General features: G+C 48.3%; 8 protein-coding genes across 12 annotated transcripts; 4 read left to right on the top strand and 4 right to left on the bottom strand.

Annotated features, from left to right (window-relative positions):
• Nucleotides 1-63: 63 nt before the first annotated feature.
• Nucleotides 64-3482, bottom strand: LOC6552271 (testis-specific zinc finger protein topi). The gene is made up of 5 exons (XM_001980715.3): nt 3407-3482; nt 2372-3003; nt 1341-2313; nt 1021-1280; nt 64-970 (listed from the first exon to the last, which is right to left on the bottom strand). Exons 2-5 carry the CDS (start codon nt 2739-2741, stop codon nt 138-140), a joined length of 2436 nt encoding a protein of 811 aa, XP_001980751.1. The 5' UTR covers nt 2742-3003; nt 3407-3482; the 3' UTR covers nt 64-137.
• A 161-nt stretch (nt 3483-3643) lies between these two features.
• Nucleotides 3644-6326, top strand: LOC6552272 (formin-like protein 20). The gene is made up of 4 exons (XM_001980716.3): nt 3644-4331; nt 4433-4867; nt 4919-5890; nt 5949-6326. Exons 1-4 carry the CDS (start codon nt 4095-4097, stop codon nt 6111-6113), a joined length of 1809 nt encoding a protein of 602 aa, XP_001980752.1. The 5' UTR covers nt 3644-4094; the 3' UTR covers nt 6114-6326.
• Nucleotides 6327-6502: 176 nt separating this feature from the next.
• LOC6552273 (flavin reductase (NADPH)) lies at nt 6503-7559 on the top strand. 2 transcript variants are annotated; one of them, XM_026979162.1, is made up of 3 exons: nt 6503-6638; nt 6703-6788; nt 6845-7559. In XM_026979162.1, the coding sequence occupies exons 2-3, from the start codon at nt 6716-6718 to the stop codon at nt 7384-7386; spliced, it is 615 nt and encodes a 204-aa protein (XP_026834963.1). In that variant the 5' UTR covers nt 6503-6638; nt 6703-6715; the 3' UTR covers nt 7387-7559. The 2 variants fall into 2 exon arrangements, with proteins under 2 accessions (XP_026834963.1, XP_001980753.1); XM_001980717.3 differs by having other exon boundaries at nt 6506-6788.
• A 491-nt stretch (nt 7560-8050) lies between these two features.
• On the bottom strand, nt 8051-10302 carry LOC6552274 (N-alpha-acetyltransferase 80). Of its 3 annotated transcripts, none has more exons than XM_026976121.1 (3): nt 9461-10302; nt 9241-9334; nt 8051-9157 (listed from the first exon to the last, which is right to left on the bottom strand). In XM_026976121.1, exons 2-3 carry the CDS (start codon nt 9271-9273, stop codon nt 8654-8656), a joined length of 537 nt encoding a protein of 178 aa, XP_026831922.1. In that variant the 5' UTR covers nt 9274-9334; nt 9461-10302; the 3' UTR covers nt 8051-8653. The 3 variants fall into 3 exon arrangements, with proteins under 3 accessions (XP_026831922.1, XP_001980754.1, XP_015009874.1); XM_001980718.3 differs by having other exon boundaries at nt 9956-10301; XM_015154388.2 differs by lacking the exon at nt 9241-9334 and having other exon boundaries at nt 9956-10299.
• Nucleotides 10217-11705, top strand: LOC6552275 (mediator of RNA polymerase II transcription subunit 6). Its single transcript, XM_026976120.1, has 4 exons — nt 10217-10914; nt 10967-11141; nt 11196-11301; nt 11361-11705. Exons 1-4 carry the CDS (start codon nt 10733-10735, stop codon nt 11645-11647), a joined length of 750 nt encoding a protein of 249 aa, XP_026831921.1. The 5' UTR covers nt 10217-10732; the 3' UTR covers nt 11648-11705.
• Nucleotides 11645-13905, bottom strand: LOC6552276. 2 transcript variants are annotated; one of them, XM_001980720.2, is made up of 4 exons: nt 13629-13905; nt 12941-13523; nt 12026-12886; nt 11645-11960 (listed from the first exon to the last, which is right to left on the bottom strand). In XM_001980720.2, the coding sequence occupies exons 1-4, from the start codon at nt 13659-13661 to the stop codon at nt 11731-11733; spliced, it is 1707 nt and encodes a 568-aa protein (XP_001980756.1). In that variant the 5' UTR covers nt 13662-13905; the 3' UTR covers nt 11645-11730. The 2 variants fall into 2 exon arrangements, with proteins under 2 accessions (XP_001980756.1, XP_015009871.1); XM_015154385.2 differs by having other exon boundaries at nt 12941-13526; nt 13629-13810.
• Nucleotides 13906-13919: 14 nt separating this feature from the next.
• LOC6552277 (synaptosomal-associated protein 25) lies at nt 13920-15708 on the top strand. The gene has a single exon (XM_001980721.3). It carries the CDS (start codon nt 14597-14599, stop codon nt 15233-15235), a length of 639 nt encoding a protein of 212 aa, XP_001980757.1. The 5' UTR covers nt 13920-14596; the 3' UTR covers nt 15236-15708.
• A 454-nt stretch (nt 15709-16162) lies between these two features.
• LOC6552278 (mannose-6-phosphate isomerase) lies at nt 16163-17793 on the bottom strand. Its single transcript, XM_001980722.3, has 3 exons — nt 17652-17793; nt 16911-17539; nt 16163-16855 (listed from the first exon to the last, which is right to left on the bottom strand). Exons 2-3 carry the CDS (start codon nt 17485-17487, stop codon nt 16242-16244), a joined length of 1191 nt encoding a protein of 396 aa, XP_001980758.1. The 5' UTR covers nt 17488-17539; nt 17652-17793; the 3' UTR covers nt 16163-16241.
• Nucleotides 17794-18099: the final 306 nt, after the last annotated feature.

Raw genomic sequence — 18099 nt, 5'->3', positions numbered from 1 at the left:
GATCGAGGCGATTATCGAACGTATAGCACCACTGGTTGAGGCTCTACATGGCAACGCTGTTTTAGAGGCCCTCTTTCTAAGTGGCCATTGTGGCAGCTTTGCTCTTTGGCCGGTTTATTTAAATTCGAATTTGATTTTTACATATAGGAATCCGAAAAGATCGGCTGAGTTGGATTGTTCTTGACAACCACCACCCTAGCATTTGCCTCAGGGTGCAACATGGGCGCCTGACGCTCCTGCATTGGCTCGCCCACCTGTTGCGGATCGAAAATGGTCATCATTTCCATATCCTGGACTGGCTCCTCGAAGACGATTATATGCTGCCCGGAACCATCCTCCTCCATGGGAACAGCTTGCATGTAGTGCGACATAAAGAAACTGTTGTTGACCTCGTCAATTGGCACACACATCATTTGCTCCTGTTGCTCCGGCATAATGGAATACTGCATCTCTGTGTCGCCAGGCTCTGTCGATATGAATCCCGAGCCGGATGGCATATCCGAGGAGTTGGCACCATCCATATCCAGCTGTTCGGGATTATGATTTTGTGCCTTCTGAGCAGCGGCCGACTCTAGTTGGAACTTCTGCATTTGCATCATGAGACGCGAGTTAGCATCCAGGTGGGAGTGTCGAGCTCGGATGTGCTTGTCACGGTCACCGCGCTGGCGGAAGGTCTTGGTGCAGAAGAGGCAGCTGTACGGCTTCTCTCCGGTGTGGATGCGTTGGTGGTTTTTGAGAGCATCTGCGCGGTAGAAACGCTTGCCGCACTCCTCGCACTCATAGCGCCGCTCGCCTCGATGGATTAGTCGGTGCTGATAGAACACAGATCCGGTGAGAAAGCGCTTTCCACACACCAGACAAAGATATGGACGTTCGCCGGTGTGGCACTTGCGAATGTGGTCGTTCAGGTCTGGGCGAATGGTAAACTTCCGATCACAGTTTTCCTCCTGGCAAACGAAGGGCTTCACACCTGGTAAGGAGCATTTACAATCTTATCCTCATATATATTGTATTGCTTACCCTGGTGAAAGCGTAGATGCTGCCACAGATGGCTGGACTGTGTGTACGACTTGCCGCAGATGTCGCACAGATACTGACGCATTCGGCCGGCGCCGGTGTTGCGCGTCTCCTTCTCGCGCTTCTTTTTATTAAGATGCTTCTCCTCATTGTGCGCCAGAATCTCGTGGGCAAACTCGAAGTTGACGTCGCAAAACTCACAGGGCAGCAGCAGCTTCTTGCCATTCTGGCTGAGACGAGGGAAGTAGTGGTAGGAGGTATACCTAGTACAGAGGATAATCGCATCGAATCCTTCATACTTTACTAGCTAACTATCAGCTTACCGATGCTCCTGGAGCAGGTCCGTGTTGGCGAACTTGAGCTCGCACACATTGCACACAAAGTAGCGACTGAGCGTGACATTTAGCGACCTGATTGCCTCGCGCATGAAGACACAGTCCGTCTGGAAGTGGATGCTGGCTTCCTTGGCCGTGTTCATCCGAATGTCGCAGGCGGTACATTCAAAGCGCCGTTCCGCCACATGGGAGGCCGAATGGACAAGTAGCTCGGCTATGTCCGCGAAAATGTACTCGCAGAACTCGCACTGCAAAACGCTTCCTAAGATCAGGCTGGTGAACATCTCCTTCTCCGGTCGGTTGGTGTTGAGTTGGCTCGCTGCAAAAGTGACTTCGCTGGCCATCAGCATCTCGCCTTCCAACAGCAGCGAATTGAAATCTGCTTTATCAGAGGGTATTTGGGTCTTTGAAGTTTTGCGGATCGTTGGATCTTCCGAATCGTGAATAAAGCCGTGCCTAAAGGCCACCTGCGGATCATAGAAAATGCGGCCACAAGCATTGCACTTCACAACCACATGGAGTCCGGCAGCCGGAATAGTATGGGTTTGCTCGCTGGTCTGCGAAGGGATCAAGTCCAGGGCGTGCTTCTCCATGTGTCGCACCAACCCAGAGGCGTGGACGAACTTGCGGTCGCACATGGTGCACTCGTTGGGTCCCTTCGCTGTATTCTTGCTGCGCGAGCTTTCGATGCCTGTGACCAGATCGTACTTCATCTCATCTTTAATGTAGCGGCGCAGACGCACTTGATTCTCGAGGATCACCCGCTCGCTACCCGGTTTGCTTGGCGGAGCCGGAGGAGCAGATACAGTCGGAACAAGAAGGGGCTTCTCCTGTTGTGTCGCCGCCACCTCGACCGCCTTCCCTTCACAGGAATGGTTTGGGAAGGCCGAAGCATCGACATGGACCAAACATTGTGGACACTTCATACGGCTGCTAGAGGCCGAGGAATGGAAACGAGATCCTAAATAATGTACAGAATACTATAAAACTTATCCATTAAAGTGGATCTATTCGAATACCATGGAACACCGATTGCTCAGTGGTCATCTTGCTGCTGTTGACCCCGGCCAAAAAGTCGCGAATCTTCATTTGCTCCGCCTGGGGATCAAAGCCTTTCTTGCCGTCGGCCTCCTGCAGGATTTGCTTGAAAGCTGGATCCGCCAGTGTCCGCTCCACTACCACATCCGTTGGCATTGGTATGGTGCTCGCTGGCGCCACGGCGAAGAATCTGGACAACTCCTCATGGCTGACAATCCGCTCCAACCCGCCAGTACTCTCATTGGTGACCAGCACTGTGGCTCCGGGTTGCAGGTCGTCCGGCGTCAACTGCGAGTCCATCTCGACTTCGATCTCTGCCAGCGTATACTCACCCGAAACGTTGACCTTCATGGCTTGTTGGTTATTCCGATCGCGTGGCTCTTTCAGAAAATTGGTTTTTGCTAGCCCGTTTAAACTCTCAAAAACGATTCAAAAGACTACAAAATTGAAATGTTCCTATCCCAGGAAAATTTTTTCGGAAAATTTTACGAAACGTTTGGACTGGTGATGAGTAGAGAAATGGCAGTTGCTTTCTCCGTCGGTGGAAAGAAAGTTGGCTCAACTGACAGTAAACTCCATGCCAACGGACAACTCTGTAGGGTTCCTAACAAATCTGGAAATATTCAAATGTTCTCTAACGCAATCCTATAAAGTTGTTATAAGTTCATGACTTAAAAGACCTAAGATCAAAGCTTAAAAACTGAATATTACAAATGTATCGTAAGCTGAATATAAATGCTTTAAATTTCAATTTCCAAAACTAAATGAGTTGTAAGTATATATCAATAAAGTAAAGCCTAGAGTGGGTAAACATTTGAGTGGGGTTTGGAAGGCTATTGGTCTTTAATTTTGAAGAACTGCGGTTTTAAGTACCTTCCATACATAAACGTTTAAACACAGAATAATTTATGTGCTAGTTTCTTTTCTATCATAGAAAGCGATACGAACGATTTATAAAGTCGTTTCCGCTTTCAGCGCACATTAGTCATTGGTAATTTTTTTAATTTTGTACTTACCCAACATGCAGACTTCTGACAGCCAACGCGCATATCATAGACCACCTTCGAAATATTGTTAACGCCATTTGTTTATGTTTCCCCAGGGCTCAGGCTGTCGGAGTCGGCGTAGTTGGCCCAGGTGATTACTGGCCGCCAGTTATCTGCATTCAGTGCTTTTGTTTCAGATAAGACGTTTCGCGAAATGAGTAAACGCAGTGCCTAACAGGGCATACCGCCGCCGTTAATCAGTCCCACAAGGTTCCCTGTGCCGTTCAAACACCATCCCAAGCGATCGCAACCCATCCGAGCCGATCCGGTTCAACATTTGCAGAATCCCTGCACACAGCTCTTCCAGGTGCCCACGGTAATTGATCCATGCTCATCGCCACTGCCTGCTGCCGTTCTACACCACTATTGCACCAACTCATTACAACGGGCTTTCAATTATTATTAGCCTGTTAGACTGATAAATGGGACGTCGATGAGTCACCTCCGTGAAGGCCCAACCGCGATCCGAATCCAAAATTGATAAAAGCCCAAGTTGCGCTAGCAGTTCTTATCGGCAAATTGGCTACTAGATAATGCCGCAGGGCACCGTGGACGCACGTCAGCTACGGGGAGAGATCTAAGACAAAGCCAGTGGGCGGTACCTCCTTTGCAGCCGTACTAACGCAGCTACCAACTACGTATCCGTTTTTCCAGTTCGATGGAGGATTACACATACACCTACATCTCCGAGCCCGTGGAGTTCCGCCAGCTGGAGGGCAGGGCAATTGACTTCCGCAAGACATTTGATCTGCGGGGCCAGGGTACCGATGAAATGCTCCAGTTGTACCTGCGCAAGGCCAACTTATCCGATGATCTCGACCGTCTGCCGGCAATAATGCGACGCGCCTATGTCTATGACATAATAAGGAGCGACAAGGAACCCGGTTACTGGGTGGTAATGTTCCGCAGCATCCCATCTTGCCAGCTTCATCAGCCGATAAAGTCCTAGATGTTGTTTACAGTTGTCCTGAACGCAGCCGTTTCTTTTCCTTTCAGCCACCTTCTATGCAAGTGAGCAGCGACGTCTTCGCACATCCCCCGCCTGCTGTTCGTCCACCTCCTCACTACGCCGACAACGTGAGCATAAACGCCAGTCTAGACGGCATGAAGAGCTCCTCCTCCTCGAGCAGCCTGGACAGGTATGTGGGCGCTCCCCCCTCAGTGGCCTTCGCGGGTCCAAGCTTCGCCAGCAGCGTTTTGGTCAGCAGCAAGGGCTCCAAGTACGAGATCAGCGGACCCGTCAACTTCCAGCACGTTTCCGGCGATGTGACGCGAGATCGCACACGAAACGCCTTCGACCTAAATGCCAATTCCAACGACAATGTGCTGAGGAAGTACATGATGGAGCGTGGCATTACCGAGGCGGACATCAGCAGCATGCGACGCCAAGAAGTGATAAAGAAGATTATTCACTCCAATTTTACTTGGATGGTAGGTTTTGAAGTTAACCGGAATCTGTTAATATAACGTTTACTTTTTAAGCCACCAAAAAGTGAAACTCAGGCTCAGCCAAAAGTTCATGATCAGGCCAGGCCGCTGCTCTATGCCACCATTTCCACCAATAACCAGATTACTCCTCCGCCGTCTCCACCGCCACATCCAAAAGCCACTGTTTCGAGGCCAACGGAGGCACCAAACTTTTCCAACTACGCCTCGCTTACATCGCGGTTTGTGGATATCGCTGATATGGACTTACCTGCTCCTCCAACTCCTGTTAGACCGGCAGAGGTCGGAACTGTGATACCCGTCCAAGTGCAGCCTCAGCAGAGTATTAAACCTAGGGTTCCGCCACCTCCGTCGGCGGTAATGGCGAAGAACACACATGGATATCCAGCGGCCATTGACATTCGTCAAGTGAGACCCTCTGTAGCGCCAAAGGTTGCCAGTGAAACATATGCCACCATATCACCGCATCGGAAAGTGGGGTCAATGCGCGTCCCACCGCCACCGCCTCCAAAGCCAACTATATTGCCCAATACAAGCTCGACGATTTCCAACGGATCGCCGTATGCTGTGTCCCTAGTGCAGTATGCTCCTGTTGCCAAGCCGGCGCCGCCACCTCCCCCAGCCAAGCCGACTTCTAGATCTTCGGCTGTCTATATGACACCACTGCCAGCGCAGAAATCAAAGATTACTGGCACCGGAGCGCCAGCTCCACCACCGCCGCCACAAGCGGCAGTCGTTCCGCAACCACCGCCTCAAGCGGCACCCGCAAGTGTTTCACCACCACCGCCTCAAGCGGCACCCGCAGGTGTGCCACCACCACCGCCTCCAATGCCCGTTTTAGCTACGGGCGCTCCACCTCCACCGCCACCTCCACCAGGTGGCATAGCCGGCGTTCCACCACCGCCTCCGATGCAAAAATCACAGCCCAAGGCTGTTCCAGCCGCCTCCTCAGGCGGAGACTCGAGGGATGCGTTCTTGGAGAGCATTCGACAGGGAGTTACACTGAAGGTATTACAAATAGCCAACCATTCAAATTGGAAATCTTATCCTACTCCGATTCTTGCAGAAAGTGGATCAGAAGGCGGCCACTATAAGTGGCATCAAGCCGCGTCCAGAACGTAAGCCGGTGACCACTGACTTCCTCAGTGAGCTGAAGCTGGGAATAACACTAAGACGGGTCAAGAATCCGGCAGATAATCCGTATTCCGAGGAATCGGAATCGCAAGCGTAACGAACTGGCGGTTTAACTTTTAACTGTGCCGCACTATACAACACTGAACCAAGCGGCAGGGCTACCAGACTGAGTAAAACCGCCCTAATTTTAAGTTTCGCAAATACATTTATAATTTTAATATTAATCACCATGACAAATGACCATTAGCGTTTGTAAATAATATTGTTATCGCCAGATATGACAGAACTTATCATTATGCCTGACAGTAATCTATATAAAATTTTTGTATTTTATTTTGCCAAATACAGTGCTTATCACAAGCAGTGAACAATAACCAAAATAAAATTATCTACAGCGAAACAAAAGACCATAATATTTTTACAACACTAAGGCGTAGCTTAATAAAAATACTAAACATTTTAAATATCTTGTTGGCTACTGAAAAAGCTTCACATAAGTGAGAGTTCATTATTTTGAAAGAGCACTGTATATTTATTGTTACGGGTGAGGTGAGAACGCGAGCAATCGCTGGATTCACTTGTGAACTGAAACTTTGATAGATAAGTTGCGGCTGGATCACAGGTGAGACTGCACTTTTGCCTACCGACGACTGGACTAAACGCATTTGAATCGTTGCGAATTAAAGAATCAGTCGAATTATGCAACGCATTGCTATTATTGGAGGAACCGGCATGACCGGCGAGTGTGCCGTGGATCACGCCCTGCAGAAGGGTAAGTGACACCACAAGACCCGGAAGTCGCCAGTTAAACCGTATTCATCCTTTCAGGTCTGTCGGTTAAACTGCTCTATCGCAGCGAAAAGACAGTTCCAGAAAGATTCAAGTCGAAAGTTGAACTGGTTAAGGGAGATGTGACCAACTATGAGGATGTGCAGCGCGTCATCGAGGGCGTGGAGGCGGTGGCCGTCATCCTGGGCACCCGCAACAAGCTGGAGGCCACCACGGAACTATCCCGCGGCACCGAGAACCTCATCAAGGCCATGAAAGAGGCTAAGCTGACCAAATTCTCAATTGTCATGTCCTCGTTTCTGCTGCGTCCGCTCAACGAGGTGCCCGCTGTGTTCCATCGCCTGAACGAAGAACACCAGCGCATGCTGGACCTGACCAAGGCCTGCGACCTGGAATGGATTGCCATTCTGCCGCCGCACATCGCCGATGAGCCGGCCACCGCCTATACCGTCGTGCACGATGAGGCCCCCGGTCGTCTGGTGTCCAAATACGACCTCGGAAAGTTTATTATCGACAGCCTGGAGCAGCCGGAGCACTACCGCAAGGTTTGCGGCATTAGCAAAAGCCCCAAAAGTGCCTAGAACCATCTAACATCCATGGAATTGTGACCAATTGCAGCTGATCATTGAAGACGTACAAAATTAATTTTTGATATTCCTGTCGTAGTCCTCTATAATTTCTATAACTCGCCAAACGTGTACATACACGCATCCGTATGTACTTGAGCGCACAATAAACTTTCCATTTTAGAAGATCCGCATTTAATTGCAATTACGTGCGGAATCGTTTTGGCGCGACCAATCGGAATGTCGCCACATTAGCACCTGTCGCACCAAATGCCGGGCAGGTATTTAAAAAATGTGTAACCATAAGATATCACCGTACCCCGGGCAAGCCAGCAGAGATCAACAGCTTCCGCTGTCCGATAGGCGAGAGGCGTCACTCCCAAGTCATAGTCAACGGACGCAGAGAGAGATGTTTGGCAGCGGAGAGAGATCTCTGTGTGCCTTACATCACTGCGGGTTATTTCTGTAACAAATCATTACGTTTGCTGGGCGGGCATTACCCATTTGGGCACCGTGCCTCCGTCAAATTTGGCTGCGCAAAAATAACATCAATTTATAGACGTCGTCGCCGTGAACTTGAACTTGTCATGTGCGGCCAAATGGATGCAGTGCATCGCTCATGCTGCCAGACAGGCGTTTCCGTCATCGCCACTTCCGCCCAGGAACAAGAGATGGTAACTTAAATTGCTACACGTTTTATTGGAAGTTATTGCCCTTCGTTGAGTGCTTAATGCTAAGGCTCGATATGTCTATTTGCTATGTTTCGTTGGAAGATACTTGAGCTTCTTATTATCATAATCATATGCATAATCATCATTGCAGGCAGGTAGATTTTCCGTCTAGGAGCAATTATGCACACACTTGAGCAAAACTATAACAAATTATAATTGCTAAGCAGTTAGGATTAGGTTAACATCAGCCTTATAGATGTACCGAACAGCCCGGGTCACTTTTGTCATACAAAAAGAACCAAAAAGTTTAAAAAATACATGCGGAAAGTAATATTTAAAAATCAACACAAGCGCTTGGTGAATGGTTTGCTTATCGGTGTAATGGAATCAAAAGCATTAGCTGCTTTGCAATTTGCCAGAGCAACGATGCAATCACACATGCAATTGGCAGACTGTGTGGCATCCACAGGTTATGGCTCGGAGCAGCTGCTGGGCAGGTAAAACCCGTAAAGAATTTCAATCGTTTGCCAATTTGACTAGTTCACTGCCACTCTCTGATCAGCCTGGGCACGGCCCAAATTAGCCAAACCAACTACTACTGGCGTTGACGTCTATAAGACCTTCTTCATGTATTTCTTTTTGGCATTTTGCAAGCTGGGCAGCTCGCAGTGACGCGGCCCATACATTGTAATGGGTGCGCAGTACTCGTAGCCGATGCGCTCGTAGAATCCATCCTGGTCGATGGTGGACAGATAGATGGTCTTGAGGTCTAGCACCACGCGGCAATAGTCCTCGGCGAACTTCATGATCAGTTTGCCAAATCCCTGACCGCGGTGCCGCTTGTCCACCACCACGGACTCCACAAAGCAGGCCTTTTTCTTGGAGTTAATCGGGCTGAGCTTGAGGTGAGCGATCACGCGGCACATGCCCTCGGTGGTCAGCACCAGGCTGCAGGGCAGGCTGTCACAGGAGGCTTCCAGGGAGCGCATGCGCGCCGTTTCTGATCGCGGCCACTCGGCGTTGATCAGGGCGCAGGTGTCCTTCATGAGCTCTGGGTAGTTGTGAATGGGTACCACATTGAAAGGACTGCCGCTGACATTAAATGGAGGAAGCCCCTGTAAATGGTAGATGGTTAGTATGTTTGATTATTGGGCTTTGTTTTAGAGGCTGTAAGAGATTGAGTTTGCTGTTCGATTACTTCATAGTACGGCTCCGGCTTTATGTAGCGCATATTGCTGAAAGGGACTGTGCCTCGGATCTGGAAGGGATCCGCCTATAAAGTGTGTGACAATCTAGAAGAGAACAGAATTGAGTCGTTTCGGAACGGAGTTCACTCTGACCAGTGTTGGGGCAATAATTCTTCCAAACTTTATTTCCCTTAACCATTTATCTATATATTAAATACTTTTTATATTTACATGATGCACCTATTATCAGCATACGACAAAATTGGTTGAATTTAAAATATATTTTAACTGGAATTTTGCATGATTCCGGTACTATATATTTTTGAAACTAACTTGTACCTAAACTAGGTACAAAACGATCGTGGCCTTCCCAACACTGATCCTGGCACACAAAACACTTAGGCGGGTATTTACACGGGACTTGCAATAAACACATCTCAGGTGGAATAAACAAAGTTTGGCAGCCATGGAAACAGCACAGACACACACGCACGATCGTATAGTTGAAAATCAAGGTGAGGCGTAAAAAAAGAACATTTTCGTACACACATATCTGCGCCTGGCCGAGAATCGTACGACCTTGACTGGCGCTTATATATATGCAATGCTCAGAACTATATACACGGATGAGTGGGTGGTAGTGGCGCTGTGCGGGTGAATCAATGTACATGGGTTCTGGAGTTGCTATTGATTTGCTAGTTCGTGAGATAACTAATGGGTGGTTACCATTGCGAGAGCTGTGCGCTGCTGTCCGTCTGGATCCCGTGCGCCACGACGAAGTGAACAGAACGAACTGATATGATTCCCAATTATGAGATTGAGTCCCAAAGAAATGGGCCAAGTTTCGTGCGAGAGCACAAATTCCGCTTTAGAAACTGACTCTCTTGTGTGTATGTGTGGGGCTGCTACGATTTTACTGCGCGCCCGGAAAATTGAATATCAGTTTGATTTAAAACGGAATTTGTTTATTTTTAAACTTTTTCGCAGACGCTGCCCCGCTGCTTCTTCTTATCTGCCCCAAACAAAGCGTTGCCACCAGGCGCAGCGCACACACTGTCCAACACGGGCGAACTGCGAGCAGTGTTGCGTAGTGCGAACAGTCGACCAAGCGAAAATAACAAACAAATCGTTTTTTTAGCGAGCGCAAGGCACATCACGAGTAGAAAACACAATAAGAGCTCGCCACAAAGGACAGTAAATCAGCAAAACACTTACAGTATTAATGTGGAGGTGGCAGAGCGGGAGCAGCGTGCACCACGGTCTGCTAAATTAATTATTACACAACAAATAAATCAAAAAACTACCAGCGACAGTTTCCAATTGGCAGCGTGCGGCTGAAAATAGCTTGTAAACAAAGCGATCGCTAGGAATAGGAATAGGAAAAAGAAGCTCTCTCAACGCCATTGACCCACAAATTAGTCGTGGTCATTGCCAAGCGAGAACACATTGTAGCCACTTCCCACCGCCACAGCCCAATAAGGCGCACGTGCATCCACATCCACAATGGCCAGCAGACAGATGACCAATGACCACCTGCGCCTCTCCTGGCACGACACCCAGATGATGGCCACCCTTAGTCCGCAGACCGTCATGGACTACTTCTGCCGCAAGTCGAATCCCTTTTATGATCACATGTGCAACAACGAGACTGTCCGGATGCAGCGCCTTGGTCCGGAGCACCTACAGTAGGTGTCCTGCCTTTTCTTTTGCATCAATTTAATCGCCTCCATCCTTTAGCAACATGATCGGCCTGGAATACATTCTGCTGCACGTGGCGGAGCCCATTCTTTATGTGATCCGCAAGCAACACCGACATAATCCCTCGGAGGCCACGCCGATAGCCGACTACTACATCATCGGAGGGACCGTCTACAAAGCGCCTGATCTTGCCAACGTCATCAATGCCCGCATAGTGAGTATCCCTTGTCGGATACCCGATTCATTTGGTTAATCGCTGTGTTTCCAGCTCAACACCGTGGTGAACCTGCAATCCGCCTTCGAGGAGGCTAGCAGCTATGCCCGATACCATCCCAACAAGGGTTACACGTGGGACTTCTCTTCCAACAAAGTTTGTACGTATATATATTCTCTTATATTAGAATCGTTTGCTAACCAACCAAATCATTTCTAGTGTCAGATAAGTCCAAGTCAGATAAGAAGGACGCCAACGCAGCAAAGGATGAGAATAGTGGTACTCTGTTCCAGAAGCAGCGTGTGGACATGCTGCTGGCAGAGCTTTTGCGTAAATTTCCCCCACCAATACCGCCCATGCTGCAGAATCTCCAGCAGCCCCCACCAGCTGGCGATGATCTGAACGCAGCTGGTAATGCCTCCGAAATGAACAATGCCACGGGACCTCTGGATATCAAAACCGAGGGTGTGGACATGAAACCACCGCCCGAAAAGAAGAGCAAGTGATTATGTAAACGTGCATTTAAACTGGGAGAGATTAAAGTACATTTAACTTAGACATATACTAGGCTACACACGAATCGTTTGATTTAATCCTGAGCACTCGGTGCGCCCTCTCCACCGGTCATCTTCTTTCCCTGGTTTTTTGCATGTACCGTCAGGCTGTGGTTTGTGAACTCCAGTATGCTCTTAAAGGACTGCTTGCATATGTGACAGGGCACAGACTTCGTGGGAGTGCGGTAGACGCCGGCATGCGCAACGCTCTTGGGAACTTTCTTGACGCTCGGTGGAGCCATGGACTGGGTTCCGTTTGAGGGAGCTGGGAATTGGAAGTAAGACTTTAAGTGCTTGTGAACAATATTTTAGCCGTTTAACAATTATTACCTAATTTTGGAATGACGCTCATGCGTTGCTGTGGCTTCTGGGGCATTGTCATTGCGTGGTTAATCCCACTGGCACCACCAATCTTTGGCAGCTGGGCCTTCTTCTCGTGGTTCAGCTCGGTGAACTGCAGCTTGCGCTTCTCGGACGGCGGTATCTTGTCGCAGTTCTGCATTAGATGGATGTGCAAAGCACGTTCCAGTGCGAAGTTCTTATCGCAGAACTTGCAGCGATTCTTTGATCCTCCCGCTGCAACCGGGTGGGTGTTCTGACGCTTTAGTAGCTTGGGTCCGTTGTCAACCTGGTCGTGCATTCGCATATGCATGTCGAGAAGTGCCATTACTCGAAAGGTTGTGCCGCAATGTTTGCAGTTAAATACTGCCTCCGAATTGCTTTTGATCGATAGCTTTGACGGCTTTGAGGTGGTCTTCTCGGGCGTACGCCCGCTGGTCACAGCAAGCGACTTTCTGTTGCTACCCTTTGTTAGCTTGGAAACGGGCAAGCAGCTGCGGCGCCCTACCGCCAGACCACCGCCGACACTCAGCTTGCGAGCTGGGCTGTTGAGTGTGGTCTTGACCACCACCGACATACGCTGCTTGAAGGAGTACGTGCGCGTCTCTGTAGTGGTGGTAGGCAGAAATGAGCGGCGAGGGCGCGGTAGGACCCCCGAATAAGCGGAGGTCATAGACTGTCTCTTCTTGCCCACATCTACTTTTAATTTGGAGGCCGATGGCTTCACAGAATCAGCGGAGATCTTCAGAGCTTTGGCAATCAGCTCGGAGACTTCGTTCACTACCTCCTTGACCTGGACCTCCTTTTCGCCCTCTTCCGGTGAGACCAGCATAGATACCCCTTCGTTTGATACTGTAAATATAGATGTTTATAGAAGGAACCATATCTAAAAAAGTATAAGCCCACCTTCGGTTATATTCTCTAACACTACATTTGCACTCAAGGGATAGACTTGGCTTGGAGCTGGGGTCTTGGGAGCCTCCTGCACGGATACATTGTCCATGGTAGCGTCGTCGGTTTGTAGGGTATTGGCCTTAACCGTATTGGCGGTCACGTTCACAGAACTTGACAAGGTCGAGTTATCGCCACCATTGTGATTATCCCCCTCCGGCTGGGAGTTCTCCTTGTCGTAAATGTGGGTTAGATCCATGCCCAAGATCTGCGGTGGCTGCGAGGCATTGTCCTTGGAGGGAGTGGAGCACAAGGCGTTGTGCCTGTTGAGAATGCTCTTGTCAAATGGGCGAAGTGGCGAATTCTGGTCTGGTTCGCCGATAGTCAACTGCTGTAGATCCTTCAGGACAGTGCGCCTGAGGTCCTTGTCATCTGTGTGCACCTCCACCTTGCTGGTGTGCACCTCTAGGAACTGACTGCTCTGGGTGACCAGGGCCGACTGCCACTTTGCATTGGACAAAGTGTCCTCCGCGTCAAAGGATAAATACATTGAGACGCTTTCATCGTTGGTCGCCATCGATGAGCAACGAGAATCGATCTGCTGGAATTTAAACTATTGTTTTAGAAATGAAAACGGGAAAATGTTTGGAAGTCTATTCCCGGGATATGGAAGCAACACCATCTGAAACCACCATAAACTTGCCTTGCCCGCCAGCGATCTGCGCGAATCGTCCATGACTAAATATATGCTATGCCCAATTGGCCACGAGCGAATTCGAAATTAATAAACACGGGTAATTAATGGAAAATTCGAGCAGCTGAAGACTGACGCTGTACCGAAAAAACAAAGCGTTAATATTTCAAACACACTTTTCAACACTGCGCGCGCAATTAAGATCAGAGCGGCGTCGTAAAGAATGCGTGGCCTGGAAGTATTGAAAAAACATTTAACTATTCACTGCATAAAAATCGACCTTAACACGTAGACAACTCTAGTAAAATAAAAAATATATTTTCTGTACAATACGAGTTGAGAGGTTACAGTGACTAGATTGGAAATATTTCTATAAAAGTAAAATAATTTTGATTTTTCACTGACTCCAGCTAGGGTTTGTGGCATAGATAAAAATCTCCGGTTACACTAAAATAATAGTTTCTACATGGTAATCTGACTTTTTAAATCAAATTTGATAGAAAAATTTAAGCCGAATACTATTTCGCAGTTCCAAATTACATCGTTGTAATTTGCTAATAAATAGTTTGCACTAAACCTAAATGCAATATTAGATAGTGTGAACACACCCAAACATCGCCTATTGAAAACGGCATCGATGTTGACATCGATTTTTTTGCAGCTCTAGTATACAAATTGGCGAATTGTTGTGTGGTGTGAAAATTCATACTTTCGCAAATAAATTATTGAAACTTGTTAATAAGTTCCTACGTATATAGCAAAAACGAGCTTAGCCCAGCCCCAATTACATATCCATTGAAGTCACACACCGAACCAGCACAAAGGGTAGTTTTTCATCTCGCGAGTGTGAGTCACTGGCCAGATTTCCCCACCCAAAAACAACAAGACAGTCGTCTTGCCTCGCAACCACTTGCTAAGCATTCAAGTGATCTCACCAAAGCTCCCAAGCACCCAATCACCAAATAGATAGTCACGAAATGGCCGCCGTAGAGAATGCTGAGCCGCGCACGGAGCTCCAGGAGCTGCAGCTTAAGTCCGGACAGGTGGCCGATGAATCCCTGGAGAGCACGCGTCGGATGCTCGCCCTCATGGACGAGAGCAAGGAAGCCGGAATCCGCACGCTGGTGGCCTTGGATGACCAGGGCGAGCAGCTGGACCGAATTGAGGAGGGCATGGACCGGATCAACGCGGACATGAGGGAGGCGGAGAAGAACTTGAGTGGCATGGAGAAGTGCTGCGGCATCTGTGTGCTGCCCTGGAAAAAGGTGAACATCAAGGACGACGGCGAGAGCGCCTGGAAGGCCAATGACGATGGCAAAATCGTGGCCAGCCAGCCGCAAAGGGTCATCGATGAGCGGGAACGCGGCGGAATGGGTGCTCCGCCGCAATCCGGCTATGTGGCCAGGATCACGAACGATGCACGCGAGGACGAGATGGACGAGAATCTGGGACAGGTGAACTCCATGCTGGGCAATTTGCGCAACATGGCCCTAGACATGGGCTCCGAGCTGGAGAACCAAAACAAGCAGGTGGACCGCATCAATGCCAAGGGTGATGCCAACAACATACGCATGGATGGCGTCAACAAGCGCGCGAACAATCTGCTCAAGAGTTAAATATGCACAACGGCCACGTCCCGAATCAATAGCGAAACACGATAGTCGGACACCTCCATTTCAATCTTGCTAGGGAAAGGAACCAATGTTGTGGGCACAAAACGTAGCTGGTGGTATTGCGTTATTTATACCATATATTATACACATACAAGTAGTGGCAACTGCTCCTGGCAAGCGCAAGCGTAACAAACCCATCTATACTTACAAGAACTTCGAGCCGCCGAGCCGGATGAACTACCTACTACTTTCTACAACTATATATATATGTATATATATATATATATATATGCGAACCAACATACTAACTACTTACTATTACTACACTCGTGTACAAATGGCAACCGAAAGGCGCCGGAAACAATTTTATTATGAGATTTACCGTATGATGTACTCTGTTTTTGGTACAAACTTTTTGAGCATTTTACCAAACTTTGTGAAATCAAACCAAGTAACTGCTGCTGAGATGGATAAATGTGAATTGATGTATTTACAATTCGTAGAACCACCGCATCCCGCACGGGCACAGACAAAGACGGGTGTTATTATATCGTAGCCAATTTTATGTTCTCCATTGTTAACCCTTTTTAAGTAGGCCATGTATATGGGTATTTCGTAGGCCCAGCAGTCCAAGCACCGATTCTATTGAATTACTCTAGATTTGCACTCGAACCTCTTGCTTCGTACGTATGAATACTTTATCGCCAGTGAATGTAACCGATCGAGTTTCGTAGCTCTAGCTTAAGTACATATATGAAATTGTTGGTTGCAATAATCGCAAATATTTAAGAAACTACCTGTTTGTGCGCAAGATATTTCTCGTTAATTATTAAATGTACCATGGAACGAGTATAGCCAATTGATTAGATAACTTATTTATCGCTACATTTGCCACTTTAGCTTACATTCTTAGCTCTTAATTGCATGTAATTATAAATAAATTAATTCACCACCAAAACGTGTTAATGGATTTATTGCACTGTACAAAAATTTAGATTAACTGAGAATTTTATGGCACTCGAAAGTAGTTGCTGGTTGCTATGTAGCCGCTGAAGTCCTCATCGCAATCGTCGGACTTAGCGAAATCGATTTCCGGCGCTGCCTCGACGGGAATGTACACAATGCTGCCGCGGGTCACCAAGATCTCCTTATCTCCCTGCTGCGTTTTCAGTTTCAGAATGCGGGATCCCTTCAGGACTATCAGTATGGAACCAAAGGCTTGTATCTCTAGCGTGTACGACTCCACCGTGTGTTCGATGTTCACAGTTATCACGGCGAAATCAGATACTGGTGGAATATAGACCTGGACCTGCCCATCTATGCGGTACGGTACGAATTCCTTGCGATCCTTGTACGAACTTTCGAAGATCACCGATTCCAGCAGCTGGTCCACATCCTTGTACTTGGGCGTGAGTCCAGCCCGTATTACATTGTCCGAGCAGGCCATGCACTCCACGCAGTCGCCGTCCAGGTAGGCGTGAATCTCGTTTGCGCCCAAATAGATCGCCTGACCAGGCTGCAGGCGGATTAGATTGAGGAAAAACAGGGACAGTACGCCCACATCGCCGGGGAAGTCGTTGTTGACCTTGGTGAACACATCCAGCAGATCGTTGGATTTCAGTTCTATTTCAAGGGTCTGGGTTAGTTTATATTCCTAAGTGTGCACAGATTGACTCACCGGTTTGATAATCCTTGGCTATCTCACTGATGCACTTGGCTATTACCAACTCCTCGGTCTTCATCAGCTTCTCGTAGCACAACTTAACGCTTTCCGCGTCGGTCGAGTCGTGGAGTTGCTCCACAGCCTCCTTGCCAATGAGTTTACTTAGTGGCTGGAACTCATCTATGTAGTCCATGATGTCTTCAGCTGACATAAAGCCCACGAGGGCCAGAAACGGCGTGAGGGCAATGGCCAGTTCCGGCTTGTGATTGGGATCCTTGTAGATATCCGGGCGCTCCTTGTGTAGACGCTCCGCCTCGCACTTGTTCGGATGCACCTGGATGCTGAGCGCCTTGTTGATGCTTAGGACCTTGAACAGGTATGAAAGGTCTTTTTTCAGCACCCGGTCCAGAGTCTCGCCGGTTTCCTTGACCACGGACACGCCGCACACATGTGTGCCCATCCACATTTCCGCGTAGGTCTCCTCCTCGTTAAGCCGAAAATCCGGATCATTGGCCATGGCCAGCTGGGCCACCGCCGAGTTGATGCCCTTGCGGCCCCAGTCGTAGTTCTTCACCCATCCAGTCAGCTCCATTTCAGCGCACTGCACCCCTTCCAAAATTCGTCGTACTGTGCCTGAGGTCAACCTGAAGGTGATACGAAAACATATGATTGCTGGTGGTTGGATACGTGTGAGGGTTTTGTTGTGGCGAAGGGAGGATTAGTGTAACGTTATTTGTTATTGCTGGCTTATCGCACCTTTTTATATAGTAGATAACAAACACCTTCCCCTGCAGTTTTCTAATTTAGATTTGTTCGAATAAATTTGGTGTGTTTCCACCACTGCTACTTTAAATATATCGCGTTCACTCTAGAGATGGGGCTTTTGCGATATCACCAATGGCAAGTCTTTAATATGACATCACGTTTAATACTCTATAATTTAATTTAAAGGATTTCATTTTGAGCAGCAAAATATATGTCCCAGGTGACGTCATGAGTGATACTCTATTTGGCGATTTGTGTTTGGTATGGGAGCGGTTTGGGTGCGATAATAGCCAATCAAACGCGGTTTAGGGGCGATTTAAAGCGACTTGAACGCGGCTTAGGTGCGAATTTCGGCGACTTGAACGCGGTTTTGATGCGATTCGGGTGCGTTTTGGCCTTGGAATTTGCAAACCTATTTTTCTATAAAACATAGGCAGGG

The sequence above is a fragment of the Drosophila erecta genome, unplaced genomic scaffold (genome assembly GCF_003286155.1).
Source record: "Drosophila erecta strain 14021-0224.00,06,07 unplaced genomic scaffold, DereRS2 tig00000000-arrow-pilon, whole genome shotgun sequence".
In the NCBI taxonomy this organism is placed as follows: Eukaryota; Metazoa; Arthropoda; class Insecta; order Diptera; family Drosophilidae; genus Drosophila; species Drosophila erecta.
The sequence above is the reverse complement of the archived record's forward strand: the minus strand, read 5'-3'. Positions and strand labels throughout refer to the sequence as shown.